General features: G+C 41.5%; 1 protein-coding gene across 2 annotated transcripts in view; it reads right to left on the bottom strand.

Annotated features, from left to right (window-relative positions):
- SI (sucrase-isomaltase) overlaps positions 1 to 19,855 on the bottom strand; it is a 265,979-nt gene that overhangs the window by 76,269 nt on the left and 169,855 nt on the right. For both annotated transcript variants that reach the window (XM_081189871.1, XM_081189870.1), the window contains exons 5-14: positions 19,544 to 19,653; positions 17,224 to 17,375; positions 13,581 to 13,752; positions 12,137 to 12,236; positions 10,600 to 10,712; positions 9,828 to 9,953; positions 3,949 to 4,080; positions 3,699 to 3,818; positions 1,554 to 1,667; positions 910 to 994 (exon numbers count right to left, since the gene is read on the bottom strand). In XM_081189871.1, the coding sequence (XP_081045997.1) occupies positions 910 to 994; positions 1,554 to 1,667; positions 3,699 to 3,818; positions 3,949 to 4,080; positions 9,828 to 9,953; positions 10,600 to 10,712; positions 12,137 to 12,236; positions 13,581 to 13,752; positions 17,224 to 17,375; positions 19,544 to 19,653 (1,224 nt within the window). The remainder of the gene's footprint in view (positions 1 to 909; positions 995 to 1,553; positions 1,668 to 3,698; positions 3,819 to 3,948; positions 4,081 to 9,827; positions 9,954 to 10,599; positions 10,713 to 12,136; positions 12,237 to 13,580; positions 13,753 to 17,223; positions 17,376 to 19,543; positions 19,654 to 19,855) is intronic.

Here is a 19,855-nt window from a genome sequence, read left to right as displayed (position 1 = left end):
AAAGTTAACACAAGGATCCACAGAAAGGAGAGGAAGTCAAAGGGGATTTTGGGATATTTTCTTATTTATTTTCTCTATGACTGTAAATTTGAAAACCCAAATAAACCTATTGAAGAGAGAGAGAGAATGTTCACTGACTGTTGGGAGGGTCAGGGAACTGTGGAGTGAATGGAATGGGTGATTTTAGAAGTGTCCATGGCTAGCGTCCTGAACTGGAGCACTCCATACAACACCATTTTGTTGCCAGTTCTGCTTCTTATTTTTTATTCCTAAAACACCTGATCTGTTAGATCAATACTGATACTGTATTAGCAACATGATAACAGTCCATCAGCACAGGCCCCTAAACTTCAAGTGAGATCTGGAATAGTGCATCTTCTACTGGCTGGCTGGCATTGCTGATTCCAAGAGCTAGGGTTGCCATATTTGAAAACATTTAATGCCTGACACCCACCAGGTTTTTTAGGAAGACCCCAAACTTGTTGAGGCTTTTTGGGGATCAAAAAAGAGTGATTTTTAGCTTTTGGAGCTGTTTTCAATGCTTTTTCCATCGCATTGCCATGCATCCAGGTTTTCCCTGACATTTTGCTAATCTGACAAAATTCCTCCAACACCATTTTTACACCCGAAAACCAGGACATGCCAGGAATTTTCCTGACATATGGCAAGCCTACCAAGAACACTCACCTGACTGATCTGGACTTCTCCTTTATTTGTTTCATTTACTTTTTCTATTTATTTTATTTTACTTTCTTGCATATCTTTTATTTTATTTCAGTGATATATATAAGTCTCTAGTCCCCATTTGTTTGTTTTCTTCCTCAGACATTGATTACCCAAATAAGCAAAAAGTCAACTGATCCTGGGACGAACCAGCTTTTGCATTAGGATTTACATGCAAGAACTTACTTGGAGTAAAAGGAGGGTAATTCAAGCTGTTCACTGGGCAGCCATTTTTTGATCCTTTGACAAAATTGGATATTTCATTCATGTCCTAGGAGGATATATTTGCAGAAATGCATGAGTATATGGCATCTGTTAAATCATCATCTTTATTTATCCGATTTTTTTAAGCAGGAGTGAAGAATGGGTGGCCATGCAGCTGTGGCAGGACTGCAAATCCAAACACCCCCAGCCATCATGGCCAATGATTAGGGAAGAGGGGAGTTATGGTCCAAAAACATCTGGAGAGACAAAGAAATCTTAAAAACTATTCAGTAATCTTTTATTTTATTTTAAAAAAATCCCTTGCCAAAAGCAAGAGGGCAAGAGAGGGCAATTTTACTGAACATTTTCTTCTTTTTTGTGACAACTGCCATTTTCTCCACTATGGAGAAAGCTATGGTTGGGATAAAAATGACAGCAGGCCTGCCAACACAGAATTTCTTCTGGAAAGAAAATAAAAAGATGCCGGGATCCCTCAATGGGGGCGGGGGCAAGTTAGTGCCCCGATATACAGTGAAGACTTTTGAGAGGCTGTCTTTACTGAGTGGTAGATGGGATTCCTTCTCAAAACATTAGTGTTCAAATTATACTCATAGTACAGTACTTACAATCCACAGTCCATCATAGGGGACCTCATTGTGAAAATCACTGCACTCCTTAGTCCACCATTCATCAGCAGCAGGATTCGAATAATCAGGGAAAACTGTTAATCCTGGCCACACCTGCAGATAAGAAATGACATACAACAGTATATATATTTGAAATGGATTTGGAGCTTTGGGCAAATAATTTCTGCAATTTAAAATACATGGTGTCTCCAGCCTATCAGCCTTCACAAGAAGGCTCTACACACAAGCCAGAACTTAAGGTTTGAGCAACTGAAGTGGAAGAAAGGGCTCTGTCACCCTAGCATAACAGATCCAATTTATTAAAAAGAATCAGACTTATTGAACTTTGCAAAGCTTTAAAGATGTAGATGAATGAATGGCTAATGGGAAGACAAACACCTCACAAGGAAACCAGGATGAATGTGTATGGTCATATAACAGTCCCACAAACAAATGAGAACAAATGCTCTATACAAACTAGAGATAACCTAACACTGGATAAGCTTTGTGCAAGCAAATCAGGATGAACCCTCAAAAAACAGGTCTTCTATAGCGGTCCATAAACTGGAACCAACATAAGGTAAAGGTAAATGGACCCCTGACCATTAGGTCCAGTCGTGGCCAACTCTGGGCTTGCGGAGCTCATCTCGCTTTATTGGCAGAGGGAGCCGACGTACAGCTTCCAGGCCATGTGGCCGGCATGACTAAGCCGCTTCTGGCAAACCAGAGCAGCGCACGGAAACGCCATTTACCTTCCCGACAGAGCGGTACCTATTTATCTACTTGCATTTTGACGTGCTTTCCAACTGCTAGGTTGGCAGAAGCAGGGACCGAGCAACGGGAACTCATCCCGTTGCAGGGATTTGAACCGCCGACCTTCTGATCGGCAAGTCCTAGGCTCTGTGGTTTAACTCACAGCGCCACCCGCACCACCAACATAGACGGGTGTAAAATCTTAAGAGCAAAACAAATGAAGTCTTTCATCTTTCAGATGAGGAGTAACTGAACAAAAGGCAATCTTTTTTCTGATGCTTAGATGTGAGAACCATTGCTTATCAACCCATGGTGCAGGATGTTGCAAGGGACACACCCCTCTTGCTTAAAAAACAAAACCAGAATGACCTAAAAATAATTAGTGTGTAGGGAAAGGAGTTGGAGGTGTGTGTTCTTTCACCAATTTTTATTCATTTTCCCCACTTCCTAAAAGACAGCTCCAAAAGGACCTTCACTCAAAGGTCACATGTGTCCCATACATTTAAGGAATACTTAAAGCACTTCACTTTCTCCCAAAGAATCCTGGGAACTATGATTTGCGAAGGTTTCTGCGAATTGTAGCTTTGTGTGGGGTAAAATACTGGCCCCATGATTCTTTGGGAGAAGCCATGTTCTTTATATGTGCTGTAAAGCTATTGTGTGGATGTGACCATATATAGACTCCTCTTATTTGCTTATTAATAATGATACTAGCAGCATCCTTGTACTCTATGAATTCTAAGAAACAAAACAAAAAGAATCAGTGTTGTTTTGAAAGGTTCCCTCCACCATCTTGATTCAACATAGCATCTAATTGTATCAATACATAGAAGAAAACCTGTTCCTTGATCTCTGGAACCAGTATGCAAAATTTGGTTACAGTATCAGAAGAGTGTCCAAATGCACAGTAAACAAACAACTTTCCAAAATATATAGTAGATGTGTATCTCGCTTTAATCTGCAAAGAACAATATTCCCCATGAAGGCTAAAAAATAATAAAGAATGCAGGCACTGGAAATGTTGGTAACATTATAGAATGAAAGGGACTTGCATACATATGTAGTGTGACTATCTGAAAAATAAACCCTTTGGGGAAAAGATATTAAGAGTAGTCAGGGAAAGGACGTGTTATAGATTAAACTGACAGTCTAGATACTATTTTAGTGAGCAAAGCCATAGGTCTGCAAAGAAAGAATAGAAACATCTCAGACGTTTACTTGAGCTTAGCCCTTTATTGCTCTTCCTAAAACCTCATTCATTTCAATATGGTCAACTGTATGGGAGGGATTATTATTAGTAGTAGTATCCTTTTGTTTCTATACTGTAAACCGCCCTCTGATCTTTGGATGAAAGGCAGTATATGAATTTAAATAATAATAGCAGCTACTTACCTCTCCAAGAAGGGGAGTCACTCCATCTGATTCATTGACCCACACTTTCATCTGATTACCATTTTCATAGGCCATATATGGAGTATTATTACGGAGACCATTAATAGAAATGGCAGGATCCTGAAAAATTAGGAACAGAAAATATTATCCTCTCACAAACTGTCCAGAATCAATAGTTTCCAATAATATTTAACTCTACAAAAAAAAGGGGGGGGGAATCAATGAAATAGTAAAACGTGCTGAAAATTACCAGTATTATGACATATTTCTGGCCATTGTTATGAAGTTCTTGAACCAGCTCAGGGAGGCCTGCAAACTTTATTTTATCATAAGTGAAGTCTTTTTTGTCTTCCATGTAATCAATATCAGTGTACTGAACATCCTAAAAGAAAATGGAAATCGCTGTAAGTACAAAAACATATTGAAACTTTGAAATTGTTCCAGTCTCCTATTCCCCCTTTACAATGGACACAACGTATTATATTGGAAAGGATGTTGTGCTGCCTAACAGTGACAAAAATGTTACCACTCTTCTGTTCCTTATCAGAAATCTGAGCATATAGGGCCAAAATGACAGCTTACCAAGTCTGTATATGCATAACAAGGTAGGCTACTATGTATAAAATGCAGGAAATTGTGCACTGTGTAGGAAAAATGGATAGAGAACAGTTTCTCTCCTTCTCTCCCAACACTAGAACTCATCCTTCAACGAAGCTAGGTGTCGGGGGATCCAGGGCAGGAAATAACTTCTTCACACAGCTTGTAGTTAAACTATGGGATTTGCTCTCACAAGACATAGTGATGGACACCAGGGCACAATTCCACAAGCCTGCCCCCTCACATATGCAACATGGACAAGTAGACACAACGGCCATGGCAAAAGACTGTGGGGAAGGATAATTAGGTCTGAAGCACAGGGCAATGCTGCCTGGCAACAGCAGAGACCCCTGCTTGGGATGCAGCCGCTCACACCACCCTCCAAAAATCCTGTTTGGGGGATTTACACTGAACCTGCCAGTTGAGATATGGCCAGCCGGTAAGTGCATTGGCCAGCAGGAGGTCAGAATTAAACACACACCCACACCCACCCAGCACAGCACAAAGCTTGCTCTTCCAGTTGTATCTACAGTGGTACCTTGGTTTACGAACTTCATCTGTTCCGGAAGTCTGAACCAAAGGTTCTTAAACCAAGGCATGCTTTCCAATAGCAGCAGGGGACTCAATTTACAAATGGAAGACACCCAACAGGAAGTGAAACATGTTCTTATTCCAAGGCAAAGTTCACAAACCAAAACACCTACTTCTGGGTTTGCAGCGTTCTTAATCCAAGTTGTTCATAAACTAAGCTGTTCTCAAACCAAGGTACCACTGTATTCATCTTAGTCCAGAAATAATGTTTTATGGGTAAGAACTCGTAAGTGAGCTCCCTTCCCTTTCCCACACAAGTAATGTGCTTCTTTTTTATGTCATCTTCAGAATAGCACAGTGATTAGCATGTTGCATTAGGACCGGGTAAACAAGGATTCCAATCCCCAATCAGCAAACCAGTTCAGTGCACTAGTCACTAACTCTCATTTGCATACTATCCCTTGCTTTTTCCTGTAGGCCTAATTGCAGTCCTTAACAGGGGTCAACAGGTTTACCATACCCATTGAGTCAATCACCCATCTCCTACTACCCTACTGAGAAAAACCCCACCCCACCCTCCCACTAAGGGTCTGGTGACTTCTGTTCCATTGTATCTGGAATGGACACACGAAAGCTTATACCAAGAACAAACTTAGTTGGTTTCTAAGGTGCTACTGGACAGTTTATTATATATATATATATATATATAATAAACTGTCCAGTAGCACCTTAGAAACCAACTAAGTTTGTTCTACGAAAGCATATATATATATATATATACATATATATATACACACACACACACACACACACACACACACACACCGTATTTTTTGCTCTATAAAACACACCAGACCACAAGACGCACCTGGTTTTTGGGGGAGGAAAACAAGAAAAAATATATTCTGAATCTCAGAAGCCAGAACAGCAAGAGGGATCGCTGCGCAGTGAAAGCAGCAATCCCTCTTGCTGTTCTGGCTTCTGGGATAGCTGCGCAGCCTGCATTCGCTCCATAAGACGCACACACATTTCCCCTTACTTTTTAGGAGGGAAAAAGTGAGTCTTATAGAGCAAAAAATACGGTATATTTCCACTTTATGGGGTTTCTGAAAAGGTAATATGGGTGATAACCACACAGGATGCCCTGAGCACCTTGAAGAAATGTAGAACATAAATACATTTAGAAAACTGGTGCGATGTTCCTTCTGCCCTGGTATGATTTTTAAGATTTACAAAACTCCCTTCTCAACCTGATTCCAAACTCGAGCTAAAAACTGCTCTGTTCAGTGAGAATGTCACTGTGGATGTAACACAATATTATGATCAATGCTGAAAAGAGTAAGGCAGAGGAATTTGCACTAGGAAATAATGGGGGGGGGGGAAATGTGTGCTTGAGATCATGGGCTACTCCCAATTTTTAAGCAACCAATGATGGAATCTTACAATCCTACCATGAGTCCACATGTAATAAGATCATTTTTCTATAAAGTGGCTTGTTCATATTTGGTGTATAATTTTACTCAGGCCCCTTCCCATCCCCAAGCTTAGAAAGGCAAATTCAGAAACTTAAATGGTTTCCAACTGTGCAGTTCATGCATGTAAAGCCCAAATAAGAACCATTTACTGTGCGTTATATAATTCATCCCCACCCTGCAACTTCCATTACTATGGTAACTTACCATAGTATTTTATGCGATTTACTCCCTAATATACATGAAAAGTAAAGCGGGTTGATGAAAAGTGGACTTCAAGAAGCCGAAAACGAAAGAATCATCACAGGCATCCCCGTCCATTAGCGTTACATTAGAAACCTGGTTCTCCCAAAATCCAAAATCTTTAATCATAGCAAGAAAATACATTTTCACAAACTAATTCAACAGACTTGTCAGCAAGGGCAGCTGTTCTTTGCAATAACTAAAGATTCTCAGGTGTAAGGGAAATTAGCACCTGTTCTCGTTTTAGTTCTTCAGCCTCCAGGAAGACATACTTCCTGCCAGGCTCCCAGTAGGGATAACTCTTTCAAAAATGACATCCTTGATTTTGCCATCTCCACATTCTTTTGATTTGCTTGCTCAACTTAGAAAACTTTATTGAAGACGTTTCAGACTCTAGGCTGCATTCAGATTTGGGATTTAGTTTTTCTGCTTAGTAATGCTAGCACTTCTGCCCCAATTCCTAATGTTCCTTTTGCACTGCAATACCTGTTGCGTTACAGAACGGTGGCTTCTGGATTGATATGCCATATCACACTAAATTATAAGCATTTGGAAAGAACTGCATGCCGGGAAACCACCTCAAATTTTGTCACATGAAATTAACACCCAAATTTCCCATGATTTTTTGAGCTGGCGGGGTAGCAAATGGATTCCCCTCCCCCGCCCCCGGAAACATTTGACATGGAAAATCATGTGAAAACTCTGCTAGATTCCACTAGACTCCAAGAAGTAGCTTTTATGTTGTGTGAAAGATTACATAAAATGCAGAAATGAGCAAGTAAGGAATAAAGTGTAGTCTAGTTTGCATGTTCAGACCCAGAGACCTCCCCGCTAAATAAATTCACACTTGACTCAAATTTTAGTTTGGCTTTTGGCAGAATTTAGGCCACAACTTTATTGATTGAAGAAAGTGACTGGTTGCATAGGCTCTGGTTCAACTAGCTCCCTGCAACCTTGCAGGTAGCGCTGACCCAAGGTTCCAGCATAGGTCAGCCAAGGGTGAACGGGCTAACTCCGCCACCCAAATGTCCCCCTGGACTCAGGCACGGGCACAATCCCCTGTCAGGGGTTGACCAAACCATCGAGTCCCTGGATTCCTTTAACAGAATACCCTTCACATAGGGATGGTGAGAGCGTTCTCCCATCCCTATCACCTGGACCAGAGCCTATCCACAACCTTACAAGTTGTGATGATTTGCTATGCGGCAGGCAAAACCCAAATCAGCCAATCAACCAAGTAGGGAAAATTCCTGCCGTGCCCCTGTCCCAATGACAGACGACACACGACGGCATAGCAAGGTCAATCACAAAATACCCTAAATATAGGGAGAGGTGGGCTGGCGTTCCGTTTGCATGAGCCAAAAGAGAATCTCTGGGTCACATGCAAGGGATTAAATAGGTCCCTTGAACCATTTAGTCTGCACCCCATTGGCCAGATTACACCCAGCAATGGCGGATCTACCAATCGGGTTGTTGCGGCTATCCAATAGACCCACCCACAACCAGGAAGTCACCGCAACACGTGCCCTCTTTTAGGGAGGACACAATTTCCCAACTAAGAAACAATACTTCTGCTATTGCAGAGGCAGTGAACCTCCAAATACAGACCTCCAGGGCTCTTTATATGGGGACTATACCTAATTTATACCCCTCACCAGTCTTGGTCACTTCATACAGTGGTGCTTTTCTGTGGGATGTAATCCACTGGAGCAGTCAAATACAACATTCCTTGTTTCCCTAGAGTGGATACGGCCAGGGGGGATGTTACTCCAGTCAGTATAACTTCCTGTTTCACTGGCCTGGAGTGTCCTCCCCCTGCATGTGACCAGGGAGATGGACATGACCCTGGCTGACTCCATAAAAGAGCAGAGTCATGCAGCCATCTCTTTCTCTTGATGCTATGCTGCTCTCCTGCAGCCATTTTGTTCCCTTAATGTATTTTGCTGTCTGCTGGCTCTCAGTCAGCAGCACATGGGCTCAATCCCCATACAGGGTTAACTCATACCATGTTCTGCAACTACAAGCTTAAGTCTGCCTTCAGGGATCATACTGTGAACTGAATATGAGCAAACCTCTTGTTACTTTTAAGGAAATATGCTTGTGTCTTTATTCTTTTAAGAGGGATCAAAGGGGACACCAGGAATAATCCATCCTGATCAAGCCAGACTGGATTGCTTAACTTTGTTATTGTTGTTTAGTCGTTAAGTCATGTCCGACTCTTCATGACCCCTTGGACCAGAGCATGCCAGGCACTCCTGTCTTCCACTGCCTGACGCAGTTTGGTCAAACTCATGTTTGTAGCTTTGAGAACACTGTCCAACCATCTCGTCCTCTGTCGTCCCCTTCTCCTTGTGCCCTCCATCTTTCCCAACATCAGGGTCTTTTCCAGGGAGTCTTCTCTTCTCATGAGGTGGCCAAAGTATTGGAGCCTCAGCTTCAGGATCTGTCCTTCCAGTGAGCACTCAGGGCTGATTTCCTTAAGAATGGAGAGGTTTGATCTTCTTGCAGTCCAGGGGACTCTCAAGAGTCTCCTCCAGCACCATAATTCACTTCGGCGATCAGCCTTCTTTATGGTCCGGCTTTCACTTCCATACATCACCACTCTAAAGAGATTCAAATGAATCTGCAAACTAGATTCCTGCTGTATTGAGGGGAATCTGCTCTGCTACATGACTCATTAGTGTGAGTGAAGGAAGGATAATATTTAATCAATATATCCTCTCCTACTATCCTTAACATCCCCACATTTTCTTGGGGATGTAATGTAAACATGCCTCTTGCTTCCCCTAGGCAGAACATGAACAGAGGTGTATTGGGAGGGATTATAGAGAAATCCCTGGTTTTGGCTTAACCAGAAAGTAATCTGCTGAACAAAGGTAAGTCATATCCATTGCTCTGACCACTTCCTCTACCTACTTGTGACATTCAGTCCCCAGAAAAAGGTTTTCCATGGGGAGATATGGCTCTCAGGCTAAAAGCATTCTCCAACATGGGCTTGTTGTAATTCTAGCTAAAGATGTCTCCAAGTTCACAGCATCAACATTCAGAGAACAAATTTCAAGTTACTCCAAATTTATGCCACTCCTGTCGAGCCATTTGTCAGTCGCTGTGAGTTATACCCATCAGATATAATAAGTCTATTAATATTTACATAGTTATTCAACTCCATTCATATATTCTGCTAGTGGCACGGGACCTGCTTCCCCAAGCCAAGATCACATTACAATAATAGCATGCGTATGAATAAAGGGCAAATTTCCCAACTGATCAGAACTATTATGCTTACATATGGTATGCCAGCTTCCCGATTCCTTTGAATCGCAGCTCTCAGGTCAGCAATGTCCGTGTAACCCCAGCGACAGATCTGGAACCCAAGATTCCAGTAGGCAGGCATTCGTGGGAGTCCTATCAGCTGCAAGTTTAAGACATGAAAAGATGATAAAAGGTAGTTTTTGCATCACTGTATTTCTAAATGAAAGCAGCAGTTTAGTGGAAGATGGGCAAAAAAAACCCAGTCTGCCCAAATTTGGTAATGGGGGCTTTTCCCTTCCAAATAGGCTGTTGTCTTCAGATAATCTGTCTACCATTGATTCTTATACCATTGTTTGGACTACAGTGGGGGGAGGAGGAGCTGGGGTTGGAATGGGACTATTAGCAGTGTCAGCCAGGAGCAGACTCCCTTAGTTTGAACTACTGCTACTCTAAAAAAGGACATTAGATTTGAACACATAAACAAGATAAAAGGGGAAGACATCAAGGGAAGAGAAAGAGAGCGTAGTATAAAATCCAAAGAGCACAGGAGTAGTTAATTTGAAAATCATTTACTGCATCCTGGAGTCTTTGGTTCGTTGTTTCTTTTGTCTTCAAGGGCATAATTAAAGGCATTTATCGCACATGGGCGTGTTCAGTTTTGGCTCAAAGAAAGGGAATATGCATAAAAATAATGATTAACACATCGTTTGACTAAAAGTAACACTGCCCCTGCAAACTGCTTTTCACAGATACACAAGCAGTTTACCATTGCTAACGGTAAAATCTTGCATGCCACAGAAGCATACCGAGAGATATTCTTGAACAACTTGCTCTGGAGTATTTCCCAAGAAGACATAGAAATCTAGAATCCCACCAATTGTTCTGTATGTAACAGCTGGAACAGGTTGGAGAGCAAAATCTGCCAGGGGAAGAAAAAGCATATTAAGGTGAGCTAAAACAAAAGCATTCTCCTTTGCCATACTGGCGAGATCAATTTGCAATGTGAGGGAGGTGATAGCACACCTGTGAGTAATGTCTTATTTCTGAATTGTTGGGTCGCATCATGCATGGGAATTACTTCACTATCAATCTGTGCCCTGAGGTTCTTTGTATTTAGAGTTCATGATTAACAGAAAGTGATCCATGACTATAATCCACAACTGCATTACATTTTCACTATGCAAACCTGCTGGCCTACAAATGTCGTTGAACTCCAACTCCCTTCAGCCCCAGCCAATAATGTAGTCCAATAATACAGTATATGAATGACATAATGTTGTGGAAGGATAATGTAAATAAATGGAGAGAGTTCATATATGCTTGTGCTGTTTCAATATGGTAAAGACAAAACAGGTTTCCCAGAAAGGCTGCTGGGAAATTCATGAGGGCAGTTTAAAATAATAATACTTTATATTTTGAGTTTTTCCAACACTTTTGAAGAAGTTCAGTCTTCTCTTCCCCTGAGGTATATTCTGTGTAATGAACTCCCCAGCTTCACCATGCAGGAATTTTGGACGCAAAGGTGAATCTATTTTCAATATTGTTGGAGCTTGGCTCCTACTCCTCCTAGTCTTCCTCTCTTAAGCCAGTGCTTCCCTTCATCCACCACCATGAGCTAACAACATAATATCATTGGGCACAAAGTAATCTGAGATTTCTCAGAAGAGAGCTTTCGGAGAAGGAGAATTTCGCCTTCCCCACACACCATTATACCACCCACATGTGAAGAATTTGGGGAGGCCACTTTCTAAAACTTGAAAATTCTGAGACTTTTCTGGATTCCTTATCTGCCCACAAAATATGTGGGGGACCTCCTTGGCAAATTTATATAATCAGATGTCAAAGAAATAAACAACTATCGGACTTTTAGAAGACATCTGAAGGCAGCCCTGTTTAGGGAAGCTTTTAATATCTGATGAATCGTTGTATTTTAATATTCTGCTGGAAGCCACCCAGAGTGGCTGGGGAAACCCAGCCAGATGGGCGGGGTATAAACTATTATTATTATTATTATTATTATTATTATTATTATTATTATTATTATTAACCACTTTTCTTTTCTCGAACGTATTCTGTATTTGTAGCAAATACAATTATTTATTGATTTAATAAATCACAGATGTATTTTAATCCAATGGCTATTTTTATATCTGATATTTTCCAGGTGACAAAAATCCTGCAATTGCTGCAATTGCTTTACTAATGATAGCCTAGAGTGTCATTTAAGAATGATAATTTCTAAGGCGTCAGAGGCATCTTTCCATATGTAAAATAATGCTGGAGAATGGGAAGCTCCCTGATCAAAAGCATGATGAGAAGCATAATCACATTCATAATCCTTACCCATGGCATTGCTGTTCATAAAGAATACACCAAAGGAATGTCCACTACCATCTTCCAGGCATAAGAAGAAAGTCTGCGCACCATACAGGTTGTGCATCTCCTTTGGGAGGGGGAAATAGCAATTTAAAATATGCAGAGCCCATATGCATGTCATGAATCTTCAAAACCTCTTTGGAAATGCACTTTAAAAGGCTCTATAAAATCTGCCCATCAAAGAATCAAAATGAGATGACTGAACTAAATTTCGTTCCCTAGGATTCACATCCCTAATACTGATCAGTATCATTTATCTTGGTAATCCAGCATAAAATCTTGGTTTACTGTTTTGAGCGGAGGGCCATCTAGTTGTGACAGATGTATTGGAATTTAGTCCAGGGCCAAAATGAATTTAATGAGCTCATTTTTATCAAGTTGGCTTAATTCAGCTGTATTAAACGTCATGGTTAAATTGACCAGTAAATTTCCATTCAGGTGGTGTCCCTTTTTAATGCCCCTGTTTATTTGGAACCAGCTTTTTAAGAGCACATATGGGGAAAGTTCTACAGGCTGAATTCCTGCTGTTAAAGGCATGAGTGTGGGGTCAGTTGAAAGTGTCAATTATAAATTAAGTTCTGATTCTTATGCTCATTTCTGATGTGGGGAAAGCAGTAAATGGTTCTTTTGAGCCCTCATCATCTTGAAATTGGTCCACCTGAAGAAGTACATTGGGGTTGCATCTAACACCATATTCCATTTCACAGAAGACTCTTTGACCTTGGTGAAGGGTTTTTTGAATGGAAGATAATTTTGGCAAACTCCTTTTTTTCTTACACTAGTGGTTTCTAAACTCCTCCTCGCCCAATGGACCACTTGGAAATTGTTCTGGGTCTTGGCAGACCACTTTATTGTTTTGTTTTGTGAGAATGTGCTATAGTTGACAGATAAATCATTGCTAATTCTGATCAGACAACTAAAATTGTGTTGTGGTTTTTCCTCTTGCAATGGGCATAAACCTCAGCATTCCAGAAGTCAAGAATTTTCTTTGAACAACTGGTAGCAATGTCAGGTCTGGATAATTTATGCTCTTAGGCAGTTTCTTAGAGAGGGAGTTTCAGTGATAAACACATAGCAGCATGTTTGAGCAGAAACTGACAGTTTCTTCATAATACATAGACATATGGCTCAGACAAAATGCCATATGAGGCATTCAATCCTATTAAAATCATGAGTAAGAATTCTAGTCAAAATATTTCAGACGCAATTCCTTTCACGGGTAATATTGAAAGCTTAGACTTCACCTCAAAATAAGCAAGAGATTTGGAGGTGTTGCTAATAGTGCCCTTTAACAACTGTAACTTCCCTCCGATTATAGTAAAAAATGTTTTCACATTTCAAACACATTTACTCCGTTTGCATATCTGATTCGTCTTTCACTTCATAATAAAACATTTTATTTGTCCCTTACTCCAATAGGTGCAGCATCCCGAGTGAAAATGGGCCACGTTTTCCAGTTAAAATCATGCCGATACTGCCTGTGGATCTGTTCTCCGATACCATAAACATTCCAGCTTGGCAGTCTGATGGAGAGCTGCAGGAACTGGTCAGAATACACAAGTGGTCCTATACTGGTGTCGAACCTGTTTGAAGAGCGACAAGAACATAAGTGGAGCCTGGGACCACATGGTAAAGTGTGGGCAAGAAATCTACCAAATAAATGAAGTGCCTAAATATTTTCAAAAGTAGGCCTATGTATATCCTATTATGGGACCAGACATCTCTTCCCCTCTGAAACAAAAATTAAAGAATGTACAAGATGCCAGGGAGATTCTTTAATTCGGGACTTTAGCAGCTGATCTCTAGCAATACCTTAACTCCTGTATCATCAGCACTCGGGATCTTCTGGAAGTCACACATCCTAAACCTTAAAGAAAAGAGTGCCTTCTAGGATGCAGTTCCAGCTTGAAAAGTATCAGCTGACATGCCAGCTTGATTGTTGTTAGCTGATTCCCCAAGCCAACAGGAATTTACAAGGCTCTGTAGAGGCCTTGCCTTCACAACAGCTCACCAGTCTAAGCAACTTGCCTTAAGTGTGAGGACTCTGCCCGCTTTCCTACTTTCTCGGTTGAACTGCTGCCTCAGAGCATGATCCCTGCTATCATTTGTTGGTGCTGGTGCTGACCTTGAAAGCTCTAAATGGCCTCGGTCCAGTATATCTGAAGGAGCGCCTCCACCCCCATCTTTCTACCCAGACACTAAGGTCCAGCGCTGAGGGCCTTCTGGCTGCGAGAAGCCAAGTTACAGGGAACCAGGCAGAGGGCCTTTTCGGTAGTGGCACCCTCCCACCAGATGTCAAAGAGAACAACAACTACCAGACTTTTAGAAGACATCTGAAGGCAGCCCTGTTTAGGGAAGCTTTTAATGTTTGATGCATTGCTATATTTTAATATTTTGTTGGAAGCCGCCCAGAGTGGCTAGGGAAGCCTAGCCAGATGGGTGGGGTATAAATAAATTATTATTATTATTAATTATTATCATCATCATTTGACCTTTCATTTACTTCCAGTTCCTCCAACCTTCTACTGCTACCTCAGTTATTGATTTTCTGCTTGTCTCCCCCCAACCCGTTCATTTCTTTTGCTCCACTTTGACTGCTTCTCTGACCCTTTTCTGCCTGATCTGGTAGCTGACCTCCTACCTGCCGGTGGTCACATTTGCTTCCCTTCTGTTCCTTGCCTGCCCATGCCTGATGAAGAACCACAGTTGCATCCTGAAACCAAGGACTGACTGACTGGCTGCAGTCAGCATTGGTCAAGGTAATGCAAACATCATACACTACCAGGCTGGCTGTGCAATGCCCTTGAAGGGCTTCCTTTACATTTCTACAAGGAATGATAAGAAGTTCCTAGTGTCTTTTGGACCAGGCTACGACATGTACGACATGTATGAATTGACATCTGTTTTGGAATATATTGCACTTATAATAATGAAGACAAGGAAGTGAGTGGCTTCTCATCTGGATAACATCCAGATGGGAATGAATTTTCCCATCCTCTCCTCCTCCTCCTCCTCAGCATCAAATTGAATGTGTCTCACTTGCATGTGCCATCTGTGAGAACTGTATCATCTCAAATTGCATGCAGAGGTGGGTTGACTGCAGTGTGTTCCTCATATGAAAATGGACCCAAATAAAAAATATACGATAACAAAAAGAGCAAACTTTTTCTTTCTTTGTCTGATGCGGAGGTCATTTTTACATACCCTCTGACATTTCACTGATTTGTAACATCCCCAAATTTATAAACTTTGAAATGAGTTCACATGATTAAATAAAGTATCTTCAGTCCATTTGTAGTAAGGACAAAAGAGAATAGCGTCAGACATGCACATGTGGAGAAAAGACAATGTGAAATATGATATAGATCTAGCTTTCTCGGTCTAAAAAGGAATGCATGTAAGTATATACACCCACAAGCAGCAATTCCTGTTTCAAACCACGTCCAAATATCTGATAAAGCTGCATATCAAACAAAAACCCCTGCATTTTATAAAGATAGTGTTAAAGAGGCTAAAGGGACGCGAGTGGCGCTGTGGGTAAAACCTCAGTGCCTAGGGCTTGCTGATCACATGGTCGGCGGTTCGAATCCCCACAGTGGGGTGAGCTCCCGTTGTTCAGTCCCAGCTCCTGCCCACCTAGCAGTTCGAAAGCACCCTTAAGTGCAAGTAGATAAATAGGTATCGCTTTATAGCGGGAAGGTAAACGGCGTTTCTGTGTGCTGCGCTGGTGCCGGCTCGCCAGAGTAGCTCCGTCACGCTGGCCACGTGACCCGGAAGTGTCTCGGGACAGCGCTGGCCCCCGGCCTCTTAAGCGAGATGGGCGCGCAACCCCAGAGTCGGTCACGACTGGCCCATACGGGCAGGGGTACCTTTACCTTTACCTTTTAAAGAGGCTAAAATCTCACAAGAGGTACTAACCAGAAGAAATCTCTCAAACATGGAACTACTGCTATTTAATTCCTCTTGTAAAAATAATAATAACTATAAGCTATTGTTCTCATGAATTCTCAATTGGACTGTGTAATCTGCTTCTGGCTTTTGTTAGCTATACAAAGCAGGTGTCTTGCACCTGCCTCCCAAATACATAGGATGCTTCAGAACTTTAAATTCCACAGCTCTATAGTCTAGGATTGTTTTCACTGTAATAGGTTGTGCTGAAGCCAGCTCCAAAGCTAGTAGAGGTAACTAATTAATTGTCTTTTGTTTGTCACGGTAATGGTGACCTCGAAAGGGCACAGTCGTGCTTCAGCCCTATTTTAAATTTTTGCTGCTACATGAGAGTTTATCAAGAATGGAATATATATTTTCTCTTTCCCTGTTACCTATCCCCACAACTGAGAGTTTCCAGACTATAATTTTCTTAGGTTATGAATGCACAGCTTTTGTCCAGCTGTTACAGAGGTTCCAGGCACCCAAACTCTGATTAGAACATCAGTTGTGAGGGAAACGAATTATTCCAACATTCGATCTCCAATGCATGTGCATAGGTTCTGACGTTTTAAAAATGTGTTAATATTTTACTGCCTTCTCTTAAACTGCTGGTTTCAAATGACTGAGCTACTCTTAAAATGATTTAATATTTGATAGCTTATAAATAATCATATATATTTAGTGGGAATAATAAATAAGTTTCCCTGAATGACAGCTTGCCCACTAATTCTGACTGTCACCCAATAAATGTACAACCATGGTGGACTGCTAAATTTGCCACAGGGTGAAGTCTCAGTGCATGCAGAGCAATGGCAAGGTCTGACAGGTCCAATTAAGCACTTTGATGTGGGTCCCAGAATAATTGCTCACTCTAGAACATTTCCCAGAATCCTTTTCAACAAGCTAACTTCCCCTAGCTAATGTGCAGGGTTCACACAAAAGTTTTATCAATGTGGAAAAGGTTTAATTTATCGAGAAATATTGAGATCTGCTGCCTTATTACATTCTTTTATGTTATGGTACTAATTTTATGGGGTAGTGGAGGGCAGGGATGGAAGTGCTTGGACAATTAATGAACAGTCGATTGCAATGTTACTTGTACTAAAAATAAAATGGTGACTTACAGGACGTTGTTAGTGCTCATCCTGATCACACGGATGCTGAAAGGATTCTCAGTTATTTCAACTCTGTAGTTCGTATTTGTTGCTTTAGGTCCTTGAAAGGGTGAAACATTTGGATGGGGGACTTCATATCTCTTATTATCAGGATCTGTAATCTATTTAAAAAATGAAACAATTAAAACAAAGTTCATGGGGAACCCAGAATTAACTTCTACTTATTGAATACCATCTTTACCTCATCACAATGCATTCCGAATCAGTGGTATGCATGCTACATGTTTAATGAACATAATTAATTGTGTTAAGACTGCTGTACAGTTACTGTATTCATTAGCCAACTCTCTGCAGCTGTAGTTAATGAGTCCATGCAAATTTCCTGATACACTGCGTGTTCTTCAGACTCATTCATTAAAAACACATTTTTATCAATTTCATCCCATTAGCATAAACTGAATGGAAATAATTGTTTTTCTGACCAACACGTTTTCACTAACAATTTTTTTTAAAAAAAGGTTTGTTTCAATCTGTCTGCGATAAAATCAAAAGAAGTAGGAGACTTTCATGCTCGACTTCCACTACCTCAAACCTTTACAATGATGACTCTCAATCAGCTTATAGAATCACAGAATTGTAGGGTTTAAGGGTCATTTGATCCAACCCGCTTAAATTTGGGGGACATACACGACCAGACCTGTCAATATTTTAGGAGAACCCTATTCCCCTCAAAGGGAAGCGGGTGGCACTGTGGGTTAAACCACTGAGCCTAGGACTTGCCGATCAGAAGGTTGGCGGTTCAAATCTCCACGACAGGGTGAGCTCCCATTGCTCGGTCCCTGCTCCTTCCAACCTAGCAGTTTGAAAGCATGTCAAAGTGCAAGTAGATAAATAGGTACTGCTCCGGCAGGAAGGTAAACGGCATTTCCGTGTGCTGCTCTGGTTCACTAGAAGCGGCTTAGTTCTGCTGGCCACATGACCTGGAAGCTCCTTCAGCCAATAAAGCAAGATGAGCGCCACAGCCCCAGAGTTGGCCACGACTGGACCTAATGGTCAGGGGTCCCTTTACCTTTACCTTATTCCCCTCCCAGAGCTACAGTTCCCAGAGTGGTTAAGCAGGCAATCCCTATGCCTAGGGAACTCTGGGAAATGTAGCTCCATTGGTGCAGATCTTCAGGGTTTCAGAAGAGGAACTGTCTCATCCTAAGTAGAGATGAACCTGGGACCTTCTGGATACAAAACAAATGTTGTACCACTGAGCTATGAGCCTTCTCCTATCTTGAACTCTCCTCCATTGAAGATAGCTGGGCAGTCTAAGGATTAGCTACTCACTGCTGGAGATGCTCAGCTAATCACTGCTTTTGTCACCACCAGGAAATCTCAGCACTCTGCAACCTTGCTAAGATTTACCCCAATTTCCAAATAATTGTGTTTATATTGATATTCGTTTTCAAATACCACATGCCAGATTCGGCAACCTGACAATATGTGATTTTCAATGACAGCTTTTCAAGTGAATATTTGGAAATTATTGGGAAATTTGACAGTGACAGTGTGAACCAGCAGGCCCACAGTATTCTGATATAAATCTGACAGGTCCTGTTGCAGCATATATTCATGTAAAATGATCTTCAATATGTCTTAAGTTTTAAAGAGCTTTGGAAGGTTACTTTGGGTCTGTTTGAGACATATTCCATAATGTGTGCTTCCTTTAGTATTAAAATCACAGTCTACTTTGAGGGATTCCCTAAACCCTCAAAAAGGTTTATTTACAAAACATGTAACGTGGAACCAATGTTGTCATTTATTTTTCTCTTTTTTTAACCATGTAAGGTGAAGGTAAAGGTAAAGAACCCCGGACGGTTAAGTCCAGTGAAAGGCAACAATGGGGTGCAGCACTCATCTTGCTTTTCAGGCCAAGGGAGCTGGTGTTTGTCCACAGACAGCTTTCCGGGTCATGTGGCCAAAATGACTAAACTGCTACTGGCACACGGAGGACTGTGACGAGTGCCAGAGCACACATAAACACTGTTTACCTTCCTGCTGCAGCGGTACCTATTTATCTACTTCACTGGCATGCTTTCAAACTGCTAGGTTGGCAGGAGCAGGGACCAAGCAACAGGAGCTCACCCCGTCGTGGGGATTTGAACCACCAGCCTTCTGATTGGCAAGTCCAAGAGGCTCAGTGGTTTAGACCACAGCACCACCCGTGTCCTTTTACCACATACGTGTATGGTGGAGCTGCAGTGTAAAATGCCTTTGATCAACATGCAACCCAATTCTGAGTGTGACCCGTCAGTTGGACTATTGCTTTAATAAACAATCTAACCTTGAACCGGAAGCGATTCGCGGTCTGATATTCTGCAGTCAGGACAAGCCTTTCAATATCATTTCCGAACAAGGATGGTGCAGGTATTCTTGTCAATGTAGTTTCAAATCCTTATCAAGAAAAAGAAGTGATAAACAAAGGGTGTTGCTTCCAATATTGCCAGGAGTCAACAACTAACAGCTCTTGGGCCAAATGCATCACCAGGATACAAAAGAGGCAAAAGAGAAACATGGAAGTAGCAAGTGATACAATGGATTTGCTGATAGACAATTTGGGTCAATCCCATTGTCTTCCGCAAGCGGCCACGGGTGG

The sequence above is a fragment of the Podarcis bocagei genome (genome assembly GCF_964188305.1).
Source record: "Podarcis bocagei genome assembly, chromosome: 4".
Classification (NCBI taxonomy): Eukaryota; Metazoa; Chordata; class Lepidosauria; order Squamata; family Lacertidae; genus Podarcis; species Podarcis bocagei.
Note: the sequence above shows the minus strand (reverse complement) of the source record. Positions and strands in the feature narration are given on the sequence as shown.